Raw genomic sequence first — 19,824 nt, 5'->3', positions numbered from 1 at the left:
GGGTTGATGAGATTCTTTCAGTGTTTTTTGGTCAAGGCTAATCCATGGATGGTGTTGTCCATTGCTTTTAAAATAAATGCAAACTCTACCATGGTCTAGTGTCTACCAGGTGCTGCAGGGTTCATCTGCAGCCTCATCTGATACCACTCTTCCTCTCTTACTCCACTCTGTCTCCTACTGGGGAGACAGCCGCTCAGTAGCTCTAGGGAACTGCTCTGAAGACATAGGGGGAAACCAGCTTATGTATGACTTTTGGCTAGAAAATACATTCAGTCAAGAATACATCTCAGTAAAAGATTGCTGTTAGTCACAAAGAACAGATACTTCAAGTTAATGATTTTTGTGCTCATGTATGTACGGGAAGATGCAAGGATTTGGATTCATTAAAATTCTTCCTGAAATACCTCTATCTATGGGGACGGTTTTTCTAGATCACAGAGTGCCGCATCCTGTTTTTCATCCTGAATTCCTCTCAGGGTGCACTGTCGGTCAGGGACTGCAGTGGCTACGATGCTCTTTACTTTCCTTTATTTTTCACCTCCATTTTACAAACGAGGAAACTGAAGTTTAGTGATCCAAGGTGTTCTGTAAGTATTTGTTCAGTAAATAAATCTGTGAATTTGTCCAAAGCCACACAACCATTAAATAAAGGAGTTAAAACTTTTTGCTTTTGTTTCCTTCTGGTTTTCTCTTTCCTTTTTTCTTCCTTGGTGGGAAGAATGGGGGGCAGCAGGCAGAGCTGCTGCAGAAGGCGGAGAGGCAGGGAAGGTGAGGACGGCTGTCTGAGAATGACTGGATACGAGCATAATGTCTCCATCAGCTGTAGTACCTAATCTTCATTCTATTTTCACTTCATAAAGAAGTGCTCATTCTTTAGTAAAGGCTGTCTTTTTTTTTTTTTTAAGAAGATGTTGGGGGTAGGAGTTTTTAATTAATTTATTATTTTTTAAAATTTATTTTTGCTGTGTTGGGTCTTCATTTCTGTGTGAGGACTTCCCCTAGTTGTGGCAAGCGGGGACCACTCTTCATCGCGGTGCGCTGGCCTCTCACTATCGCGGCCTCTCTTGTTGCGGAGCACAGGCTCCAGACGCGCAGGCTCAGTAGTTGTGGCTCATGGGCCTAGTTGCTCCGCGGCATGTGGGATCCTCCCAGACCAGGGCTTGAACCCGTGTCCCCTGCATTGGCAGGCAGATTCTCAACCACTGTGCCACCAGGGAATCCCGTAAAGGCTGTCTTTTACCAAACCATGGATGAACTAGAACTATAGCCTGGATGTAAAAGCAAAACCAAGGTCTTCTTTTTAAAATAAATTTTATTTTAGCAACACTAATTTTCTCTAGATAAGGAAAGTAGTACATATTTCTTGCAGGCCTTTTCAAAAATATAGAAAAAATCAAAACTGCCTGTACATGTCAGTCCTTACAGAGAAACAATTAACATTTTGGAAATCTCCTATTTAACCACTTGGCCACCTTATTTTCAATAGCAGGTGGTTTTGCTTTTGTTTGGTAAGTCAAAGGTCAAGGCAGAATTATCTTGCTGCTGCGGCTGGTGCTTCAACAGGAAGGGAGACAAATCTTTGCTCACATCTAGAGAGCCAAGGGCATCCTCCAGAGACGGAGAGCCAGACAGGTGTGAGCTGAATTAAAGAGCTTCTAAATGTCATCTGAACAAAGGTCCCGACAGTGGATGAATAAGAATCACACACTTGGCCCTGGGTTTTTTGTTCTCCTGGCCTATTATAGATGTTTTTTTCCATAACTGAATAATGTGAAGACCTTTCCAGCGGTAAACAGTGTTCTCCAATTGAAGTTCTTCTCAGAAATTTATAGGGAACAGACTGAGTCCTGTTCACTTTCTTTTATTAGGGAAACAATTTACATTATATTATGAAAATGAAGTCTGCAAACAAGATTACTTTATTAAATCACCACCTCCTCAGCTTTTCTTCTCTGCAGTAAGTATTCACAAAGATTTAACAGGCCTCCCACCAGCCTCATGAGCATTTTTTAAATCCTTTCTCTTCCTTTGAGATTTAACTGAGATGCAAAATGTTTCCATTTTTCAGACCTCTTGGAAAAAGCGGCTTTTCATCCTGTCAAAGAGTGGGGAAAAGGGCTTTAGTCTTTCCTATTACAAAGACCATCATCACCGAGGTTCTATTGAAATTGATCGGTGCGTATCCAATCAAGAAAATGTTTATAACAACAAATACTAATGTGTTGCCTGCAAAACAGAAAAAAGATTAGAAAACGTTAATTTGTGGAACTAAGGGTCCAACTGAAATAGGAATTCTGAATTAAGTTTTAGGCTGAACAAAGTATTTTCAATCAGTGATAAACCAGATCTAAACTTATTTTCTAAAACTATTGGACAATTTTCAAAGTATTGATCAAACAGATCTAAAGTTTTATTCAATTTGAAACTTAATAAAAACCATTTGTCAATTTCTTCCTAATTTTGTATTTGCATCTGTTTAATACTTTATATCTAACAGAAATTCCAGTGTAGAAGTCGGCATCAGTAACCATGAAAAAATGCAATCTGTACAGAAGATGTTTAAATGCCATCCTGAAGAAGTGATGACCATCAGGGCCACCAATAGGGAATACTTCCTCATTGGCTATGACAGGTAAGTAGTAAGATAACACAGGGTGTCTCCTGTATGCAAGATAAAAAACAAACAAATAAACAAAAACATTTTAAACCAGTATACAATAAACATGCCTTGAATAGAAACCCATGGCCACAACCTTAAACACCATCTTGGCAGTCTTTATTATGTGTTAAAATACCTTGACAAATCACAGTATTCATTTCCTAGGGCTGCCATAGCAATGTACCACAAACTGGGTGGCTTAGAACAACAGAAATTTGTTGTCTCACTGTCCTGGAGAGTACGAGTCTGAAATCAAGGTGTCGCAGGCCATGGTTCCTCTGAAGGTTCTAGAGAAGATCTGTTCCAGGCCTGTCTCCTAACTTCTGGTAGTTCCTTGACTTGTGGCAGCAAACCTCCAGTCTTTACATGGCAATCTCCCTATGTGCACGTCTCTACGTCCAAATTTCTCCTTTTTATAAAGACACTAGTCATATTGGATTGGGACGCCCTTCTCCAATCTGACCTCATCTTAACTAATTACATCTGCAACAACCTGACCTGACTTCCAAATAAGGTCACATTCTGAGGTCCTGAGGATTGGGATTTCAACACGTGAATTTAGCGGGGGGACACAATTCAACCCATAACCGTCACCATCACCGCAGATACATTTTATGTACAAGAAACCAATACACTAACATCTACGCAAGGTACATATAATAGGGAGTGGCTATGCTCGTCCCTGAAGGAGTCTTCAGTTTTTAAGAGGGGCTCCTGGTGCTAGCGAAGATGGCAAATGGATTCTTTGCCGCTGATTATCTGCTTGACAGAGAGGCTAAAGATGGAGAAGGCAGCTGTACAGAGGAGGTGGCAAATGCTCAAGCCAAAGTATCAATATGACGAGATTTGATCTGCTGCAGATCAATCCCCAGGCGAAAACCTTTCTTTTCAATTGTCTTGGGAGTCAATTGAAAAGAAGATGTGATTTATATACATTTGTTCAAATACATCCTTCTTTTTTTTTTTTTTTTTGCGGTACGCGGGCCTCTTACTGTTGTGGCCTCTCCCGTTGCGGGGCACAGGCTCCGGATGCGCAGGCTCAGCGGCCATGGCTCACGGGCCCAGCCGCTCTGCGGCATATGGGATCCTCCCAGACCGGGGCACGAACCCGTATCCCCTGCATCGGCAGGCGGACTCTCAACCACTGCGCCACCAGGGAGGCCCAAATACATCCTTCTTAAACACATGTACTCCCTAAAGGGAGGCACACCTAAATAGCTACACCAAATGGCGCTGACAGGTTAAGGGGCCACTTAAGAACACAAAAGAAATCCGTTTCAAAGTCAAAAGCTCCAAACCCTGTGATTATCCTGTTACTTTCCACTTTTCTTCCCATTTCTCTGAGCTTTGCTCACAGAGGTGGCATGAGGGTTAATTCTGGTGTGTTAGCATGGAGGTGGTAAGGATCCAAAGGGGGGCATTTAAGCTACTCAAGAAAAAGATCCTTATTTCCCTGGTACCTACCCCATTGCCTGTTCCAGTCTTAATAAAAGAATCCTCCTCCGGTTCAAAATGAGTGCAGGCGCTGTTGTTGCCACATGCCAGCTGAAAGTTTATTCCTATCAACAGGGAGAAGATTAAAGACTGGGTCTCCTTCTTGTCATCACTCTGCCGGAATATAAAAGCAGCACACCAGAATACAGAGGTAACTCTGTTTCACTAATAAAGTAACAGGGCACCTGAACAAAGCCCTCTTGCACAAGGAAACAGTGTGAGCTATTTTTTTTTTCCTCCTTAGCAACTGGCATTAATACAAGGAATAAATGAGAAAATGTACATCCTTGTTATTTTTATGACTAACAATAGAAAAAAATTCTTTTGTGTTTTGCAAGAGAGCTAAAATACAGACAGTTCAGATTTTCACTATTGAAGTAGGAGGAGTGAAAGTTAACTGTGGCATTTTTTAATAGTAGCTGAAACTACAGTGTTTTCCATCATTGTTATTCAAGGTACATAACAGCTACCTTTGGAATGACTTAAGTCCAGGGTGGTTTCTAAAAAAATGCTTTTTACCTATCTTGTATTTTCAATATAAGGTTTCTTTGATGTAAGTGCCAGAAATTTTAAGTTGTTTATTTACTTCATAAGAACCTTTGCTAATTTACCTAAGTCCTTTCTTAGGACAGACCTTTATAAATGAAACTTTGGCCTCTAGGTATCATTTTGACATGGTTTCTAGGTTGTTCTATGTTTACAACAAAAGCAGAGGCCAAGGAGAAGGGAAAGCAAAGTGTGTCTACAAGTACTCAAGTGATCAGAGTGAAGGGGTTGGGTACAGAGGGACACAGCGTTGAAAAGACAGGTTGAGGGAAACTTAGAGCGTCTCTGAAGGCCAGGCCGGGAGTCCTCAAGGATTTTGGAACAGGAGAGACACAAAATCAGCTCTTGTCTAAACGGGAGAATGCTGGCCAGCAGTATACATGTTAGCGGTCAAAGGTTGGAAGCAGAGAGCCCCATGACTGGGCTGTTGCTTCATTCTAGACAAGAGATCAATCATGCCCTGATTCCAATATTCCTTTTTGATAAGCAGGAGAGACTCTCACTGGGTGATAGAAGGCCCGCTTCAGACCCCATCCATCTCCTTGGTCCTTACTGCACATCAGAGGCTGTCAGCACAACCACAACAAGAAAAAGTCTTCCAGACATGGTAATCAGACTTAACCTCTCTTAGGACGCCCTCCCTGGGAGCCAGCTGATGCTTCAAAAGTCAACGTATCTGACATCTTCCTCCAAGCCTAATCCACCAAAGAATGATTCTTAGTCCTATGATCTGTCCTATATTTAGCCTGTTTCCCCTACCATGATGAGCCTTACTGCTTGCCCGGCCTACATCTAGATGTATTCATTCATTTTGGATGCCTTTTGATATGCGTCCAGGTACATCGGGTATGTTGGGTGGAGATCCCCCCAGCTAAACCAAAGCCTGGATGGTAGCCTTTTCCTTCCTTTCACCAACAGGGCAAAGATGACTTCTGTAAAAACAAATGCCCCGAACACCACTTGACCATCTGTGCTCCTGAGGCAAAGTCAGAGTTCTTCTTATTTCCTCTGTTTACCCAAATCAGTCTTGCTTCTCCGTGTGTGTCTTCATTTCTAACGAAGTCCATTTGAGGGAAACAAAATCTACTACATTTGCCCCTTGAAAACGATTTGTAATTGTGCTTTGAGCTCTCTTGCATTTGCAATCTTCCCAATTTTGGATATTAGTAATGAACAGGCTGAGTGCGTTTTTCTTCTGCCACGGACGCTATTTTGTCCCTTAGAGAGGTAACCACTGACTTTGCCTTTTCCCTGGGTACCAGGCACATCTTAATAGGGCACAGCCTCCTGTTTTATCTAGCTGGAAGCTCTCCAACTATTTTAAAAGCTTTACGTAGCATATCAATCATATCATATTGGTATTTGTAGGAAAGGTGGTAGGAGACGGGGTTGAGCAAGATAACTCTTTTCAATAAATGCCTCTTGCTTTTCACTCCTGTACCCCTTCTCCCTAAAGATAATATTATTGGTCATTTTGCCTTTTCATACTATGTATTCCAATCCAGTGATTTTCCAATCAGCTTCAGTTAAGAGAACCACCTACCCTGTTGGGAGTTGTTGTTGCTGTTTCTAAAATAAAACGGGAACGCTTCCTCATCCCAGACTCAGCATGACCTGGCTTCGTGAACTTGGAGCTAGAAAAAACGGACACAACTTAAATACATCTTTTTTTTTTTTTTTAATCACTTTCTTTCAAGGACTTCCTAGAGAACATTCAGGGGTTTTTCAAACCACCCTGCCCTTGCTCTAAGGCACTGTACTTGGAAGAATTGAATTGTACTTATAACAATTTTCCTGCCAGGCAAAGCAGCTACTTTGTGCTGTCCTGTATCTGTTAGAGAGGGAAGCAGTAGTTGGTTGAACCTAGATCACCTTGAAGCCTACAATTCATACTATCACATGATCGATGCTACAAAATTGCATTGCTATGGAAACAGTAGAATTATATAAGCAGAACACAAAAGAGGAACACTGAGCAGAAAGGGAGAAGATGCAGTGCCTTGACCCTGGGCTAATTAGCTTCTCAGATGGCACTGAGTGAAAACTAGAAAAAGATGAGGGTGGAGGATTCAGTGGCAGAGCTTAGTGACTTAGAACACCACCCACCGGAGAGAATTACTTGTTCTGAGTTACAGGACCCAATAATAGAGAAGAGCCTGAAAGATGGGCTTATATTTTTATATCAGTGGTGACCCAGACTCAAGAAGCAAATTCAAGTTGTGTGGGCTTCTGGATGTAACCTTGGAAGATCCTTGGATGTTCTCAACCCAATTAATCTATTATGCCTTTTCCAGAAAACATGTGGTTTAATTCTGTCTCTTGCAAAGACAAGGAAAAAGCATTAATTCTGTCTTCATCTCTTTATTCAGCATTCAATGGAAAAAAGTTCTTTTTTAATGGAAAAAATTTCTTCAGGACTCAGAGAAGCTCATCTACCGCATGGCTTCTTGTCAGACACCACTCAAGATACAGAAGAAGAGAGTCATTATATTAATCCTCGAAGTATTCTTTTAGAGGTAACCCCTTCTGTTTACTAATCATTTATTCCTTCTACAAATATTTACTGAGCCCCTGCCAGGCACTGTTTCTGAGGCACTAGGCTGGTTTCAGAATCAGACACAGGTGATGTGGTCACAGTGTTGACACTTTAATAGGAACCAACCATGATATGAGACAGAAAGGGCTCCATGCTGAAGAGAGATGCTTGTAAAATGCTCGGAGGACATGAAGGGTGGTAGGCGGGGAAGCTGACTTCCAGACAGAGGCCAGGGAAAGTTCCATGGAATGACATTTGACCTTACATGATAGGCAAAATTTGGACTTGAGGGATTGACCTGGGGAGTCTTTCTGCATTCTGGGAAGAGATAATAATGAGCAGAAACAACAATACCCTTGGGTGATAAATTGTGTGGCATATACCAACCAGTCTATTGATCATTTGGAATTCCCTACTGAGTGCCTTCTGTGTGCGAATCCTGTGCTGTGCTACAGGCATGGTGGCTGCCAGAAAGTACCTGATATCACGCCTGCCCTCAGTGCTCACAGTCTTACCAGTTACCACCTGACGATGCTCCACCAGAGGCATGGTCAAAGAGCTCTGGAAGCAAACAACAAGGTACTACTGTATAGCACAGGGAACCATATTCAATATCCTGTGATATACCAAAATGGAAAAGAATGTGTGTGTGTGTGCGTGTGTGTGTGTATATATATATATATATATATAGATATAGATATAGATATACGCGCACACACACACATATATACATATATATTGGGTTGGCCAAAAAGTTCATTTGGGTTTTTCTTTTTTTTTTTTCTTTTTTCTTTATTTTTTTAATTTTTTTTTATTTTTTGCTTTATAACAAATTAAATCAGTTATACATATACATATGTTCCCATATCCCCTCCCTTTTGCGTCTCCCTCCCACCCTCCCTATCCCACCCCTCCAGGCGGTCACAAAGCACCGAGCTGATCTCCCTGTGCTATGCGGCTGCTTCCCGCTAGCTATCTACCTTACATTTGGTAGTGTATATATGTCTATGCCACTCTTCCACTTTGTCACAGCTTACCCTTCCCCCTCCCCATATCCTCAAGTCCATTCTCTAGTAGGTCTGTGTCTTTATTCCTGTCTTACCCCTATGTTCTTCATGACATTTTTTTTTCTTAAATTCCATATATATGTGTCAGCATACAGTATTTGTCTTTCTCTTTCTGACTTACTTCACTCTGTATGACAGACTCTAGGTCCATCCACCTCATTACAAATAGCTCAATTTCATTTCTTTTTATGGCTGAGTAATATTCCATTGTATATATGTGCCACATCTTCTTTACCCATTCATCTGATGATGGACACTTAGGTTGTTTCCATCTCCGGGCTATTGTAAATAGGGCTGCTGTGAACATTTTGGTACATGTCTCTTTTTGAATTATGGTTTTCTCAGGGTATATGCCCAGTAGTGGGATTGCTGGGTCATATGGTAGTTCTATTTGTAGTTTTTTAAGGAACCTCCATACCGTTCTCCATAGTGGCTGTACCAATTCACATTCCCACCAGCAGTGCAAGAATGTTCCCTTTTTTCCACACCCTCTCCAGCATTTATTGTTTCTAGATTTTTTGATGATGGCCATTCTGACTGGTGTGAGATGATATCTCATTGTAGTTTTGATTTGCATTTCTCTGATGAGTAAAGATGTTGAGCATCCTTTCATGTGTTTGTTGGCAGTCTGTATATCTTCTGTGGAGAAATGTCTATTTAGGTCTTCTGCCCATTTTTGGATTGGGTTGTTTGTTTTTTTGTTATTGAGCTGCCTGAGCTGCTTATAAATTTTGGAGATTAATCCTTTGTCAGTTGCTTCATTTGCAAATATTTTCTCCCATTCTGAGGGTTGTCTTTTGGTCTTGTTTATGGTTTCCTTTGCTGTGCAAAAGCTTTTAAGTTTCATTAGGTCCCATGTGTTTATTTTTGTCTTTATTTCCATTTCTCTAGGAGGTGGGTCAAAAAGGATCTTGCTGTGATTTATGTCATAGAGTGTTCTGCCTATGTTTTCCTCTAAGAGTTTGAGAGTTTCTGGCCTTATATTTAGGTCTTTAATCCATTTTGAGCTTATTTTTGTGTATGGTGTTAGGGAGTGATCTAATCTCATACTTTTACATGTCCCTATCCAGTTTTCCCAGCACCACTTATTGAAGAGACTGTCCTTTCTCCACTGTACGTTCCTGCCTCCTTTATCAAAGATAAGGTGACCATATGTCCGTGGGTTTATCTCTGGGCTTTCTATCCTGTTCCATTGATCTATCTTTCTGTTTTTGTGCCAGTACCATACTGTCTTGATTACTGTAGCTTTGTAGTAGAGTCTGAAGTCAGGGAGCCTGATTCCTCCAGCTTCATTGTTCGTTCTCAAGATTGCTTTGGCTATTCGGGGTCTTTTGTGTTTCCATACAAATTGTGAAATTTTTTGCTCTAGTTCTGTGAAAAATGCCAGTGGTAGTTTGATAGGGATTGCATTGAATCTGTAGATTGCTTTGGGTAGTAGAGTCATTTTCACAATGTTGATTCTTCCAATCCAAGAGCATGGTACATCTCTCCATCTATTTGTATCATCTTTAATTTCTTTCATCAGTGTCTTATAATTTTCTGCATACAGGTCTTTTTTCTCCTTAGGTAGGTTTATTCCTAGATATTTTATTCTTTTTGTTGCAGTGGTAAATGGGAGTGTTTTCTTGATTTCATTTTCAGATTTTTCATCATTAGTGTACAGGAATGCCAGAGATTTCTGTGCATTAATTTTGTATCCTGCTACTTTACCAAATTCATTGATTAGCTCTAGTAGTTTTCCGTAACAGCTTATGGAAAACCCAAATGAAATTTTTGGCCAACCCAATATATATACATATATATATATAGCTGAATCACTTTGCTGTACAGTAGAAATTAACACAACATTGTAAATCAACTGCACTTCAATAAAACAATACTTTTTTTTAAAATAAAAGAGCTCTGGAAGCAATAGAAAAAAAGACATTTTCTATCTCCACTGGAGTCAGGGAGGGCTTCAAGACACAAAATGGCATTTGACACATATATGGTGAATAGTTCAGTTGAGCTCTAACCCAGTGTGAGTGGCATATTAGGGGAAAAAACCCCACAGCAACCAGAAAAAAGAGCCAGACCATAATGGGTCTTGAATGCCAAGTTGACTTCATGCGTGAGTGGCATATTAGGGGAAAAAACCCCACAGCAACCAGAAAAAAGAGCCAGACCATAATGGGTCTTGAATGCCAAGTTGACTTCATGCTGCAGGCAGGACAAGGGGCAGTGGTGGCTTCTCAGTTAGGAAGGGGCAAAACCGAATTATCTTCTAGTACTGTTAACCCAGCAGCTATATTCAAGGTGGACAGTAGAGAGAAGAGAATGGAAATGGGAAGTAGGAAGACAAAACTGGGGGGAGGGGAGCAGCATTTCCCAAACTGGGTTTTTCTACAAGATGGTGACGTGTTCATACATAAGAAGCATTCTGAGGTTAAATAATTTCTGTAAACACCAAATCAAAGTAAGCTACACAAGCTTCTTCACTGAAGAATTCTCAGAGCCTTTTTAGTATGCAGTGGTGCATTATAAATAGCCAAGCAGGATACAACACACAGCATTCCCCAAGCTCATGTGACCACAGGACCCTGCTTTTCATGCCAGTGCTCTCTGGGACATGGTGATGGTGACTAGTCTTTCATGACAGTCCAACCAACCAGTCAGGTGGTACTGAGCACTAGCTGTATGCCCGGCATTTGCTAGGTACTTTACGAGATGCAAAGTCTAGTAAGGCAGATAAAACTAAGCTGGAAGACCATTACAAAAATTAAGTACAGGGCTTCCCTGGTGGCGCAGTGGTTGAGAGTCCGCCTGCCGATGCAGGGGACGCGGGTTCGTGCCCCGGTCCGGGAAGATCCCACATGCCGCAGAGCGGCTAGGCCCGTGAGCCATGGCCGCTGAGCCTGCGCGTCCAGAGCCTGTGCTCCGCAACGGGAGAGGCCACAACAGTGAGAGGCCCGCGTACCGCAAAAAAAAAAAAAAAAAGAAAAAATTAAGTACAACACTGTCTCAGAGAAGGGAGAGGTTGGCAGTGGGTGAGGTGATCGGAGGGGGCTATGGGACCTCAAGCCAGGCCTGAATACAGCTTCATTAGACAAAAGAGAAAAGGGGCACTCCAGGAGAAGAAAACAGCATGAAATGGGCACTAGAAGAACACTGTTTGTAGGGGCATAGTGGGAAGGCTGGCTTGACTGGAAAGAAGTGTTCCAGTGATGGTTAATTGTTAATTTGTTAGGTAGGCAATCGAAAGCCCTTAGGGTTTTGGAGAAACCATTGCCCCAAATGACTTAGTTCCAACAGGCTAGTGGAGAATCCCCAGAGGACAGTATCTTCTAGAATCCTTACAGCCCCTTGAAGTAACTTGACTGCCTGTGAGCAGAGTAGCCCGAGGCCAGCTCTGCACTATGTCGGAGCCTTTGACCCAGTCAGGAGTCGTGATTCTATAATAGTATCGGTTGGGCAAAAGAGTTCATGTCATTAAGTGCCTAGTGATGAAACAGAAAAACGAACAGCAATTTCGTCCAATAGAATGCTTGTATCAGGAACGTGGGGAATCCTAGAGAAGAAAGCAGATTTGGAGTCTGCCGGAAGCTTTCCTGGTTCATTCCCCCAGAATGAGCACCACTGTTCATCCAATGGTAGACATACTGTTTCAGGGACCAGAGCCATCAGGTAGTGGGTGACAAGGTCCCTGGCTTATTGACAGACTCACATCCTTACGTCTCTGCCTCTTGTCTATAGTTGGATAATATTCTTGCTGCCAGTGATTCTGGTGAATCCATTGAACCCATTGGACCTGGTAGTCCAGACCAGGTCTCCAAGGCAGTTGAGCATCATTACATGTCAATGAAATCCTGGTAAGTAAAACTGCCATACTTTAAAATTTGATCTTAGCTAATGTACTGTTCTAGAGTAATTGCTGCCAGATCATTTAAATAGTTGATATAATAATACAAAAGCATTGGGCTTCCCTGGTGGCGCAGTGGTTGAGAGTCCGCCTGCCGATGCAGGGCACATGGGTTCGTGCCCCGGTTCGGGAAGATCCCACATGCTGTGGAGCGGCTGGGCCCGTGAGCCATGGCCGCTGAGCCTGCGCGTCCGGAGCCTGTGCTCCACAAGGGGAGAGGCCACAACAGTAAGAGGCCCACATACAGCCAAAAAAAAAAAAAAAGCTATAAAAAAAATAATACAAAAGCATTACCATAGACCGAGTTCAACACGTTATTCAGTCATCTCAAAACAAGTAAATGTGAGAATGGTTTCTCTACCCATAGAAAACCATTAGGGACATCCTCGGGACATTTTCTGTCTCCTGGGGCAGTTCTTTTCTGTTTTGCATTTACTTCTCTCACACGCTCACTTTGTCTCTCCAAACCCTCCCAATGTAAAGGGCTATTTTGGTTCCATGTCCATTTTTAGAAGGAAAGTTTATTGGATTTGGTTCTAACTGTAGCTGGGATTCTGATGGTTGGACATACTTCAAAACCTTGTTAGTTTTCACATGGCTGTTAGCTACTTAAATCTGATTCACACACCACAGCTGTAAATAGATAATGCTGAAAAAGGGTTTGTGTTAACTTCTTGTACTCTAGTTCCAGAGAGACGTCCCATAAGTCTGCTGATGGCAAAGAGGAATCCCAGACCCTGGCAGATATCCTGAATGGGGAGCTTCACCCACAAGAACAAGGCTCAGGAATAGGCTCTTGTCTTTCACCTGCCAATACGGAAGCACAGATCACGAATGACAAAAAGGGGTCGGCCTCACTAAGTGTTGTGCGATTGTCTATACTAATCAAGTAAAGTTCTCATTTCTAAAATGTTATGGGCCCGTAGAGCAAGGCAGGCTTCCATTTGTACTCAGAATTCACATTTTAATCTCCAACTCAGCCAAGAATCTGTCCAGCTTGCCCTTCTCACTGATGTGGTAACCAAGGACAGTGGGTACCAGAGTTGGAAGCACAGCGAGCAGTCCCCTGGGCTGTGAGTGGCATTTTCAAATACTTTAAAAAATTCTGTTCTTTCAGGTTCTGGAACCTTGGATCACCCTGACCTGGGTTGTATATCACCCAGATTTTACTATTAAAATGACAGGCATGCAAGTCACATGAGGTTTGGTTGTAGACTGGGCTGGAGAACTTTCAGGTTTTAAATGACGCCAAGAACATTTGATGAGATCGTTCTCAACTTTAACTCTTTTCAATGTCTCCTTCTATGGAGAAGTGTGCAAACTGACATGATATATAATGAACTTGGTCCATTTTTTACTCCTTTTCCATTGTCTACCATCGCTACCACATCCCAAGGGGGTGGAGGAGGGCATTAACGAGTAACTTAAATTCTTATTCTTCTCCAAATGTCTTGGACAATCTTTAATGGCATAATACCGTCTCAGATGTCGGAAGCCAAAGTCCATTCAGAAGGTACAGTTCAGAGCCAGAGAGAGTTGCCTGACTTTTACAAATGTCTTGTAGTAACATCCCTGATGAAATCCAAGTGGAGAAACTGAACCTGTTCCTTTCTCCTCCTGACATCATAAACTATCTTGCTCTCAGAGAAGCTGCAGGACGGATATGGTAGGTAGGAGATTTGAGGGTTACTGATTATAAATGGGGTTGGATGATATGAAGACAGTAATTATATCTTGAAGCACTGTATGTGGCAAAACTGCCTGGAGAACACGGACTCTCGTGCTGCTGTTGTCACAAAAGGTCTTTGATTGAGGCAGAAATAAGGATACTGCTGTGTAGGAGGGACAGCTGGGAGATAGGTGGGTATAGGAGGACCCAAAAGTCCAGGAGGCACTAAATTTCTGATTTTTTGAAAGTGAGGAAAAGTGGGCAGGAATACGTATGGTCCAAGGAAATCATTGCCAAACAACGAGCAGTGAGTATTTGATGAATGAAGTCAGTGAGGTCAACAAGAATCTAAGGTCTAAAAGAAAATGGCATACCAGGGTCGAAGACTTCTAGACATCAGGTAAAGACCTGCTAGTCAGGGACTCAGACACAGAAGATTGTGTGGCAGAGAATTTTCTTAGAATGATCACTGTTTATTTGATTCTACATTCTTTTAAAGACCTTGTAATTCATTTTGATGGAAGATTACATTTTTAGAATAGAAGAAAGCTTGTTAATGTGAACGTCACACATCAATTATAAGTTCTATAAGAGGGCAGGAACCACAACCTGCCATTTTTCCAAACTTCTCACAATCTAAGGCTCAAAACATATTTGACGGAAACTATGGACTCCTCTACACCTGAGCTTGCTCATCTAATAATTCATCTATTTTTGCGTGACATATTCACTGTGTGCCCACTTTAAATACTGGGTTTTTCCGTACCGTCTTACAGAAAAACCGGAACGAACTTTTTGGCCAACCCAGTACTTAACATCTTCTGTTTATGGGGTTATAAAAAAACATTTTTTTAAGGTGGTTCCATACTTCTGAGGTCTCAAAGCCGGTTGAAAAAGACAGCTACATAAACAAGTAAATATAAAATGCATTTGATCTGAGTATACAATAAGCGAGGGGCTCAGACAATGCAGTAGAAGTCCAGAGGCAGGAGAGATTAATTGAGGTAAAGGAAGGGTAATGTAGGAGGGCTTTGTAGAGGCGGTGTCCTTGGAGCTGGAGTTTGGAGGAAGGCTCAGGCTCCAAGAGTAATGATGGAGGAAAGAATATTCCAAACAGAAAAAGGAGTTCGACTACTTCAGATGTAGTGCAATATAGCTAAAGAAACTAGTAATAGTAGTGGTAGGATAGAGTGAGGAGCCCCATCTGTATCTCCATCTGTGCCCCACACTCCCAGCAAGCACCGTCTCACTTTTGTGTTGGATGCTGTACCCCCATTGCAGTGTGGCTCAGTGGGATGGCCCCCCGCACCTGGGATGCTTATTTTTTCACGGGGATCACCTTTTGGCCGTGAATGACCTGAAGCCCCAGAGCCTGGAGGAGGTTTCCTTGTTTCTCAGCCGGTCCATCCAGAAGGAGGTGAGTCCTGCTGATTGGCCCTGGTCAGGGCAAGAAGGAACAAGATCAAGGTCTTGGGTGGTGTCTGAACAGTACTATACTCTGAAGACAAATGAGACTCTTCAATCCTCAGCAACCATATGTAAATAAGAGAATAAGAAGTGCAAATAACACTTCATAAAATACTTCTAAATAACAAGAATGTTATTTTAGGGCCCTTTTAAAATTCTTTTGTATCAAGTAGTATTTGGAGTTGGAGGGAGCACTGGGCTAGGAGACTGAACAGCTGGGTTCAAGACCTCAGCCGTGGGCTTCCCTGGTGGCGCAGTGGTTGAGAGTCCGCCCGCCGGTTCAGGGGACACGGGTTCGTGCCCCGGTCTGGGAAGATCCCACATGCCGCGGAGCGGCTGGGCCCGTGTGCCATGGCCACTGGGCCTGCGCGTCCGGAGCCTGTGCTCTGCAACGGGGGAGGCCACAACAGTGAGAGGCCTGCGTACTGCAAAAAAAAAAAAAAAAAAAAAAAGACCTCAGACGCAGCATGACATGGCAAAAAAGAGCTTGCCGTGGAATCAGGCAGGCTCAGTGTTTACATCCAACCTCCTTTAACCAAACGGTGCCTCAATTTTCTCTTCTGTAAAATTAGGGATAGGGCTTCCCTGGTGGCGCAGTGGTGGAGAGTCCGCCTGCTGATGCAGGGGACACGGGTTCGTGTCCCGGTCCGGGAAGACCCCACATGCCGCAGAGCGGCTGGGCCCGTGAGCCATGGCCACTGAGCCTGTGCGTCCGGAGCCTGTGCTCCGCAATGGGAGAGGCCACAACAGTGAAAGGCCCGCGTACCGCAAAAAAAAAAAAAAGGGATAATGATAATACTAGTTATTGGAGAATTAAATGAGATAATATATAACATGCTTACAATGGTGACGGGCACATATTAGGTGCTCAATTTGGTTACTATTACTTCTTCTACTATCGGCTGGGGAATGCTGAACAGGTTTAGCTTTTTAAGCCTCCATTTCCTCATCTTAGAAATTGACATACGTTCCTTGCAGACTTACTGTAAGAATTATACTGAACACGTGACTATGTACCGAGTATGCATGTCGTTAAAAGGCTCGCCATGTTTCTGCCTATTAGTACAGTCTCCATATTGTTTACTCCTTTCCTGGTCCATTTTTATTTCTGATAAGCCATTGACCTTGGGAAAGTCACTTCCTTCTCTGACAAGTCAGTTTCAGTTTCTTCTCTCTAAAGTGAGCGAGGGTTGGTTTTCAAACTGTACTTCTTGGACCCCTAAGACCAGGACAGGAGGAGAGGGGAGGAAGAGGACGGTGTTCTGGGCTTCGGCTAGTGAGAGCAGTGTATGTTTATCATGATTTTTTCATGTTGGAATTTCCTGTTACCTCACCTCGAGGAAACAGTAACTTGGCTTAGAATTTCTAAAAACCACAGTACTGGAAGATCTCTCAAATTTCTTCCAGCTCTGAGAGTTTATGATTAAATATGTCTTATCTCTTCTGCATCACACAATAACTTGGTTGGTTAGACAAATTGTACTACCCCTACTATCTAAATGGGAAAACTTGGTAAGAATGAGGGAGTTGTCTAAGATACATAAAGAGTTAGTGTTAGAGCAAAAGGACTCATTCATTCCTTCACTCCTTCACTCACTCACCATTTATTGAACGTCTATTGTATGCTGGATTCTCTGCTAGGTCCTAGAGCCACAAAAATGGCCTCGGCCTGAGCTCAAGGAGCTTACAGATCAGTGGATAAAACAGGTATATTATGTGCCAGTTACAGGTGCAGTATGTGCCTTGAGATATGAACAGAGGACCATGAGATCACAGAGGAAAAATGAAGTTAATCTATTTGAGGGAGGCCAGAAAGGTGTCTCAGAGAAGGGGATGCTTGATTTGGGTTTTGAAGACTAGGGTAGGAGTTTGTGTGGTGGCAAAGGGGAGCTTTTGGGAGTCCAGCCCAACACTCTAGTAACTGTAATATATTTCCTCTGCCAAAGACCCATGCTGCGGCCAAGTGTTCACTATAATCTTCTGAAAGTTACCAAACAATACGCTTATCCAGAGACCTAGGCATCAGCTCTGAAGCCAAGAAAAGGGTTTTTGCCTGGGAGCAGATCCAGGAGGAACTCCACCTGGGTGTTGCTGACTGCAGTTTATCAAGACTGCCTTCTAGATTGTGGAGTCACTTGCATAAGAGGGACTGGCAGCATTTCTTTTGGATTCATTCTGCCTGCCCCCCTTTCTCCTGGATGCTATTGAGAAATACATGTGTTCACCAATATGATTATTTGATGATCAAAAAACTCCCCAACTTGCCCACCCCTACCATTCCTGATCTATTTCTTTATGTTAAAAAACAAATATCCAGTCCTTTTTAAAATTCAAATAGCTGGTCCCTGAAAGGAAAAAGGATATTGGAAGATGGGAAGATATGGATCCAAAGGAGGGGCCGTCAAAGACCCCTAATGTTTTACAGCAGCTGAACCAAGCAGATGTACTTTCCATCCTTGAGAATGAAGTTGACAGAAATGGGAATTTGGGGTGAGCGTGGGTAGGGACAGGAAGGGGAGAGAATGTGAGATTTTAAAAGGAGGGGGAGGAGACACTAGATTGCAGGAGAAACACATAGAACTTCAGTTTCCTCCCAATGTTGTCAGGGACTGGTCCTGTCTGGTGGTCTTATTTGGATTCTCTTGTTTCAAGAGGCTTTTTATTTCTTGGTACAAATGGGCCCATCTGGACAGGACTGATGTACTCCGGGATCTGCCCTAAGGGCTCAGACCTGTGGAGGCCAGAGAATAAAAATCCATCTTCCACATGAATATATCAATATAAGTCATCCTGGTTTCTTCCAGCCCAGATTTTCCTCAAAACCAGCTTCAAAGGGTATGAATGAGGACAGACTGACACTGAGAACCAACGGTCCTAAAGATAGTCTTCAGTCATTTAATGTTCTTCTTTCTTGTGTTTTAGAAAGTAAAACTCACCATCGCTCGGATCCCCAATTCAGAGAAATTCCACTCAATAGCCTGTACATGCCACGTACAAGACCAAGGTATTAAACCTTCTAAACTGGATACGTCTGTACTGGAGAGGACACTGGAGAGGAGTCTGGCCATTAAAAGGGGTCAGCAGAAAGGCTCTGGAGAGTAACGTGCTGGGGCCCACTGCCGACAAGCGAGGATGGGCCCCAGACCCTGTGCTAGGCTCTGCCCCTCACCGCTGTGTGACAGTAGGCAGTCAGCGCAGCTCTCTGAATTTCTCCATCTGCATCTTAACAATGGGAATAACCATCCCATCTCTGGCTCTTGCGTCAGGGATGTTGAGAGGCCCAAGTGGGATGATAACTATGGAACACAGTGAAAATGTAAGGCCTTATGATCTCAGACTTTGTCCCAAACACCACAGACTGAGATTGGGTAAGTTTCTCATCTAAAATGTGCTGTGTGTTCTGTGAGGTCATGGTCCACACAGTCTCTTCTTTGTTAGGGAATGGACAGTTGGAAACACTCATTTCGGGAAGCCAAGATTCCCGAGAGAGATGCGATACCGTATCAGCCTTCCCAGACACCTCCTGCTGTTCATCACATCCAGAATGCTAAGACACAGTGACTTCTTGGATTCAACGATCATCTTGTTTTCTTAAAGACCAAGGAACAATTTTAGAAGTCGAAGTAATTTTAAGGTTATATCCAGCAAAGTTTGCTTGCTCTACAAGTAATAAGAGAACTGCTTAGCAATTCTAAGTTTGAAAGTTCTTAACTAATTGATGCATTAACTCATTGATCCTAAAAGGCCGAAAGGATCAAGTCTTTTTTCATACATAAGAAAACAAATGCAGAGAACTAAAGGATGAGTCAAATGGGGGAATGGTAGAGCAAAAGAGGCCTTCGGAAAATAGATCTTACTGTGTTGCCATTTCACACGAGAAGAAATCAAGGCCTCAGACATTTAATGATATATTTTCTTCGTGGCTCCTGGTTTCATAGCTATTTAGTGGCAGAACCAAGAATCTAAAACCAGCTCTGAGAAACAGATGTCCTGATCTTCACTTTGTATTGGATTTAGATTTGAAAAGACCTTCAACACGTAGATGAGATACTCAAATATGGTTCATTTTCTGTTATCTAGATTGTACACAAAAGTATTAAAAAATTTTCATTTGCATGCCCTATTGGACCTACTGTTTCTTTCTTTTTCTTTTCTTTTTTTTTTTTTTTTGGTAAAGCTAGATTGGAGTTAAGACTCTGCTTTTTTCCAGTTTTACTGAGATATAATTGACATATAACATTGTATTAGTTTAAGGTATACTGTATAATGATTTTATATGTGTATATTGACCTACTGTTTCTACTTCTAGAAATTTATCCTACAGAAATACTCACACAAATACACAAAGATATCCATTAAAAAATTGTTCACAGTAGCGTTGTTTGTAACAACAACAACAAAAATCCTTTGGGAATTGCTTAGTTATGATGACTTCATATAATTGGACATCCTGCAGATGTTCAAAGTTTTACATGAATGATTAGGAAA

At 42.3% G+C, this 19,824-nt stretch overlaps 1 protein-coding gene across 4 annotated transcripts in view; it reads left to right on the top strand.

The window, feature by feature from the left end:
* PLEKHS1 (pleckstrin homology domain containing S1) overlaps positions 1-19,459 on the top strand; it is a 43,753-nt gene extending 24,294 nt beyond the window's left edge. For 2 of the 4 annotated variants that reach the window (XM_081231742.1, XM_081231743.1), the window contains 11 exons: positions 1,869-1,957; positions 2,069-2,175; positions 2,498-2,632; positions 4,229-4,304; positions 5,190-5,306; positions 7,069-7,215; positions 12,035-12,150; positions 12,886-13,089; positions 13,765-13,866; positions 15,151-15,286; positions 18,259-19,459. In XM_081231742.1, coding sequence (XP_081087868.1) covers positions 1,869-1,957; positions 2,069-2,175; positions 2,498-2,632; positions 4,229-4,304; positions 5,190-5,306; positions 7,069-7,215; positions 12,035-12,150; positions 12,886-13,089; positions 13,765-13,866; positions 15,151-15,286; positions 18,259-18,438 — 1,409 coding nt within the window. In that variant the 3' untranslated portion in view covers positions 18,439-19,459. The remainder of the gene's footprint in view (positions 1-1,868; positions 1,958-2,068; positions 2,176-2,497; positions 2,633-4,228; positions 4,305-5,189; positions 5,307-7,068; positions 7,216-12,034; positions 12,151-12,885; positions 13,090-13,764; positions 13,867-15,150; positions 15,287-18,258) is intronic. The other 2 variants (XM_081231745.1, XM_081231744.1) reach the window with 2 other exon arrangements.
* The last annotated feature ends 365 nt before the right edge of the window (positions 19,460-19,824 follow it).

Source organism: Mesoplodon bidens (genome assembly GCF_964165515.1).
Source record: "Mesoplodon bidens genome assembly, chromosome: 1".
Lineage (NCBI taxonomy): Eukaryota > Metazoa > Chordata > Mammalia > Artiodactyla > Ziphiidae > Mesoplodon > Mesoplodon bidens.
Note: the sequence above shows the minus strand (reverse complement) of the source record. Positions and strands in the feature narration are given on the sequence as shown.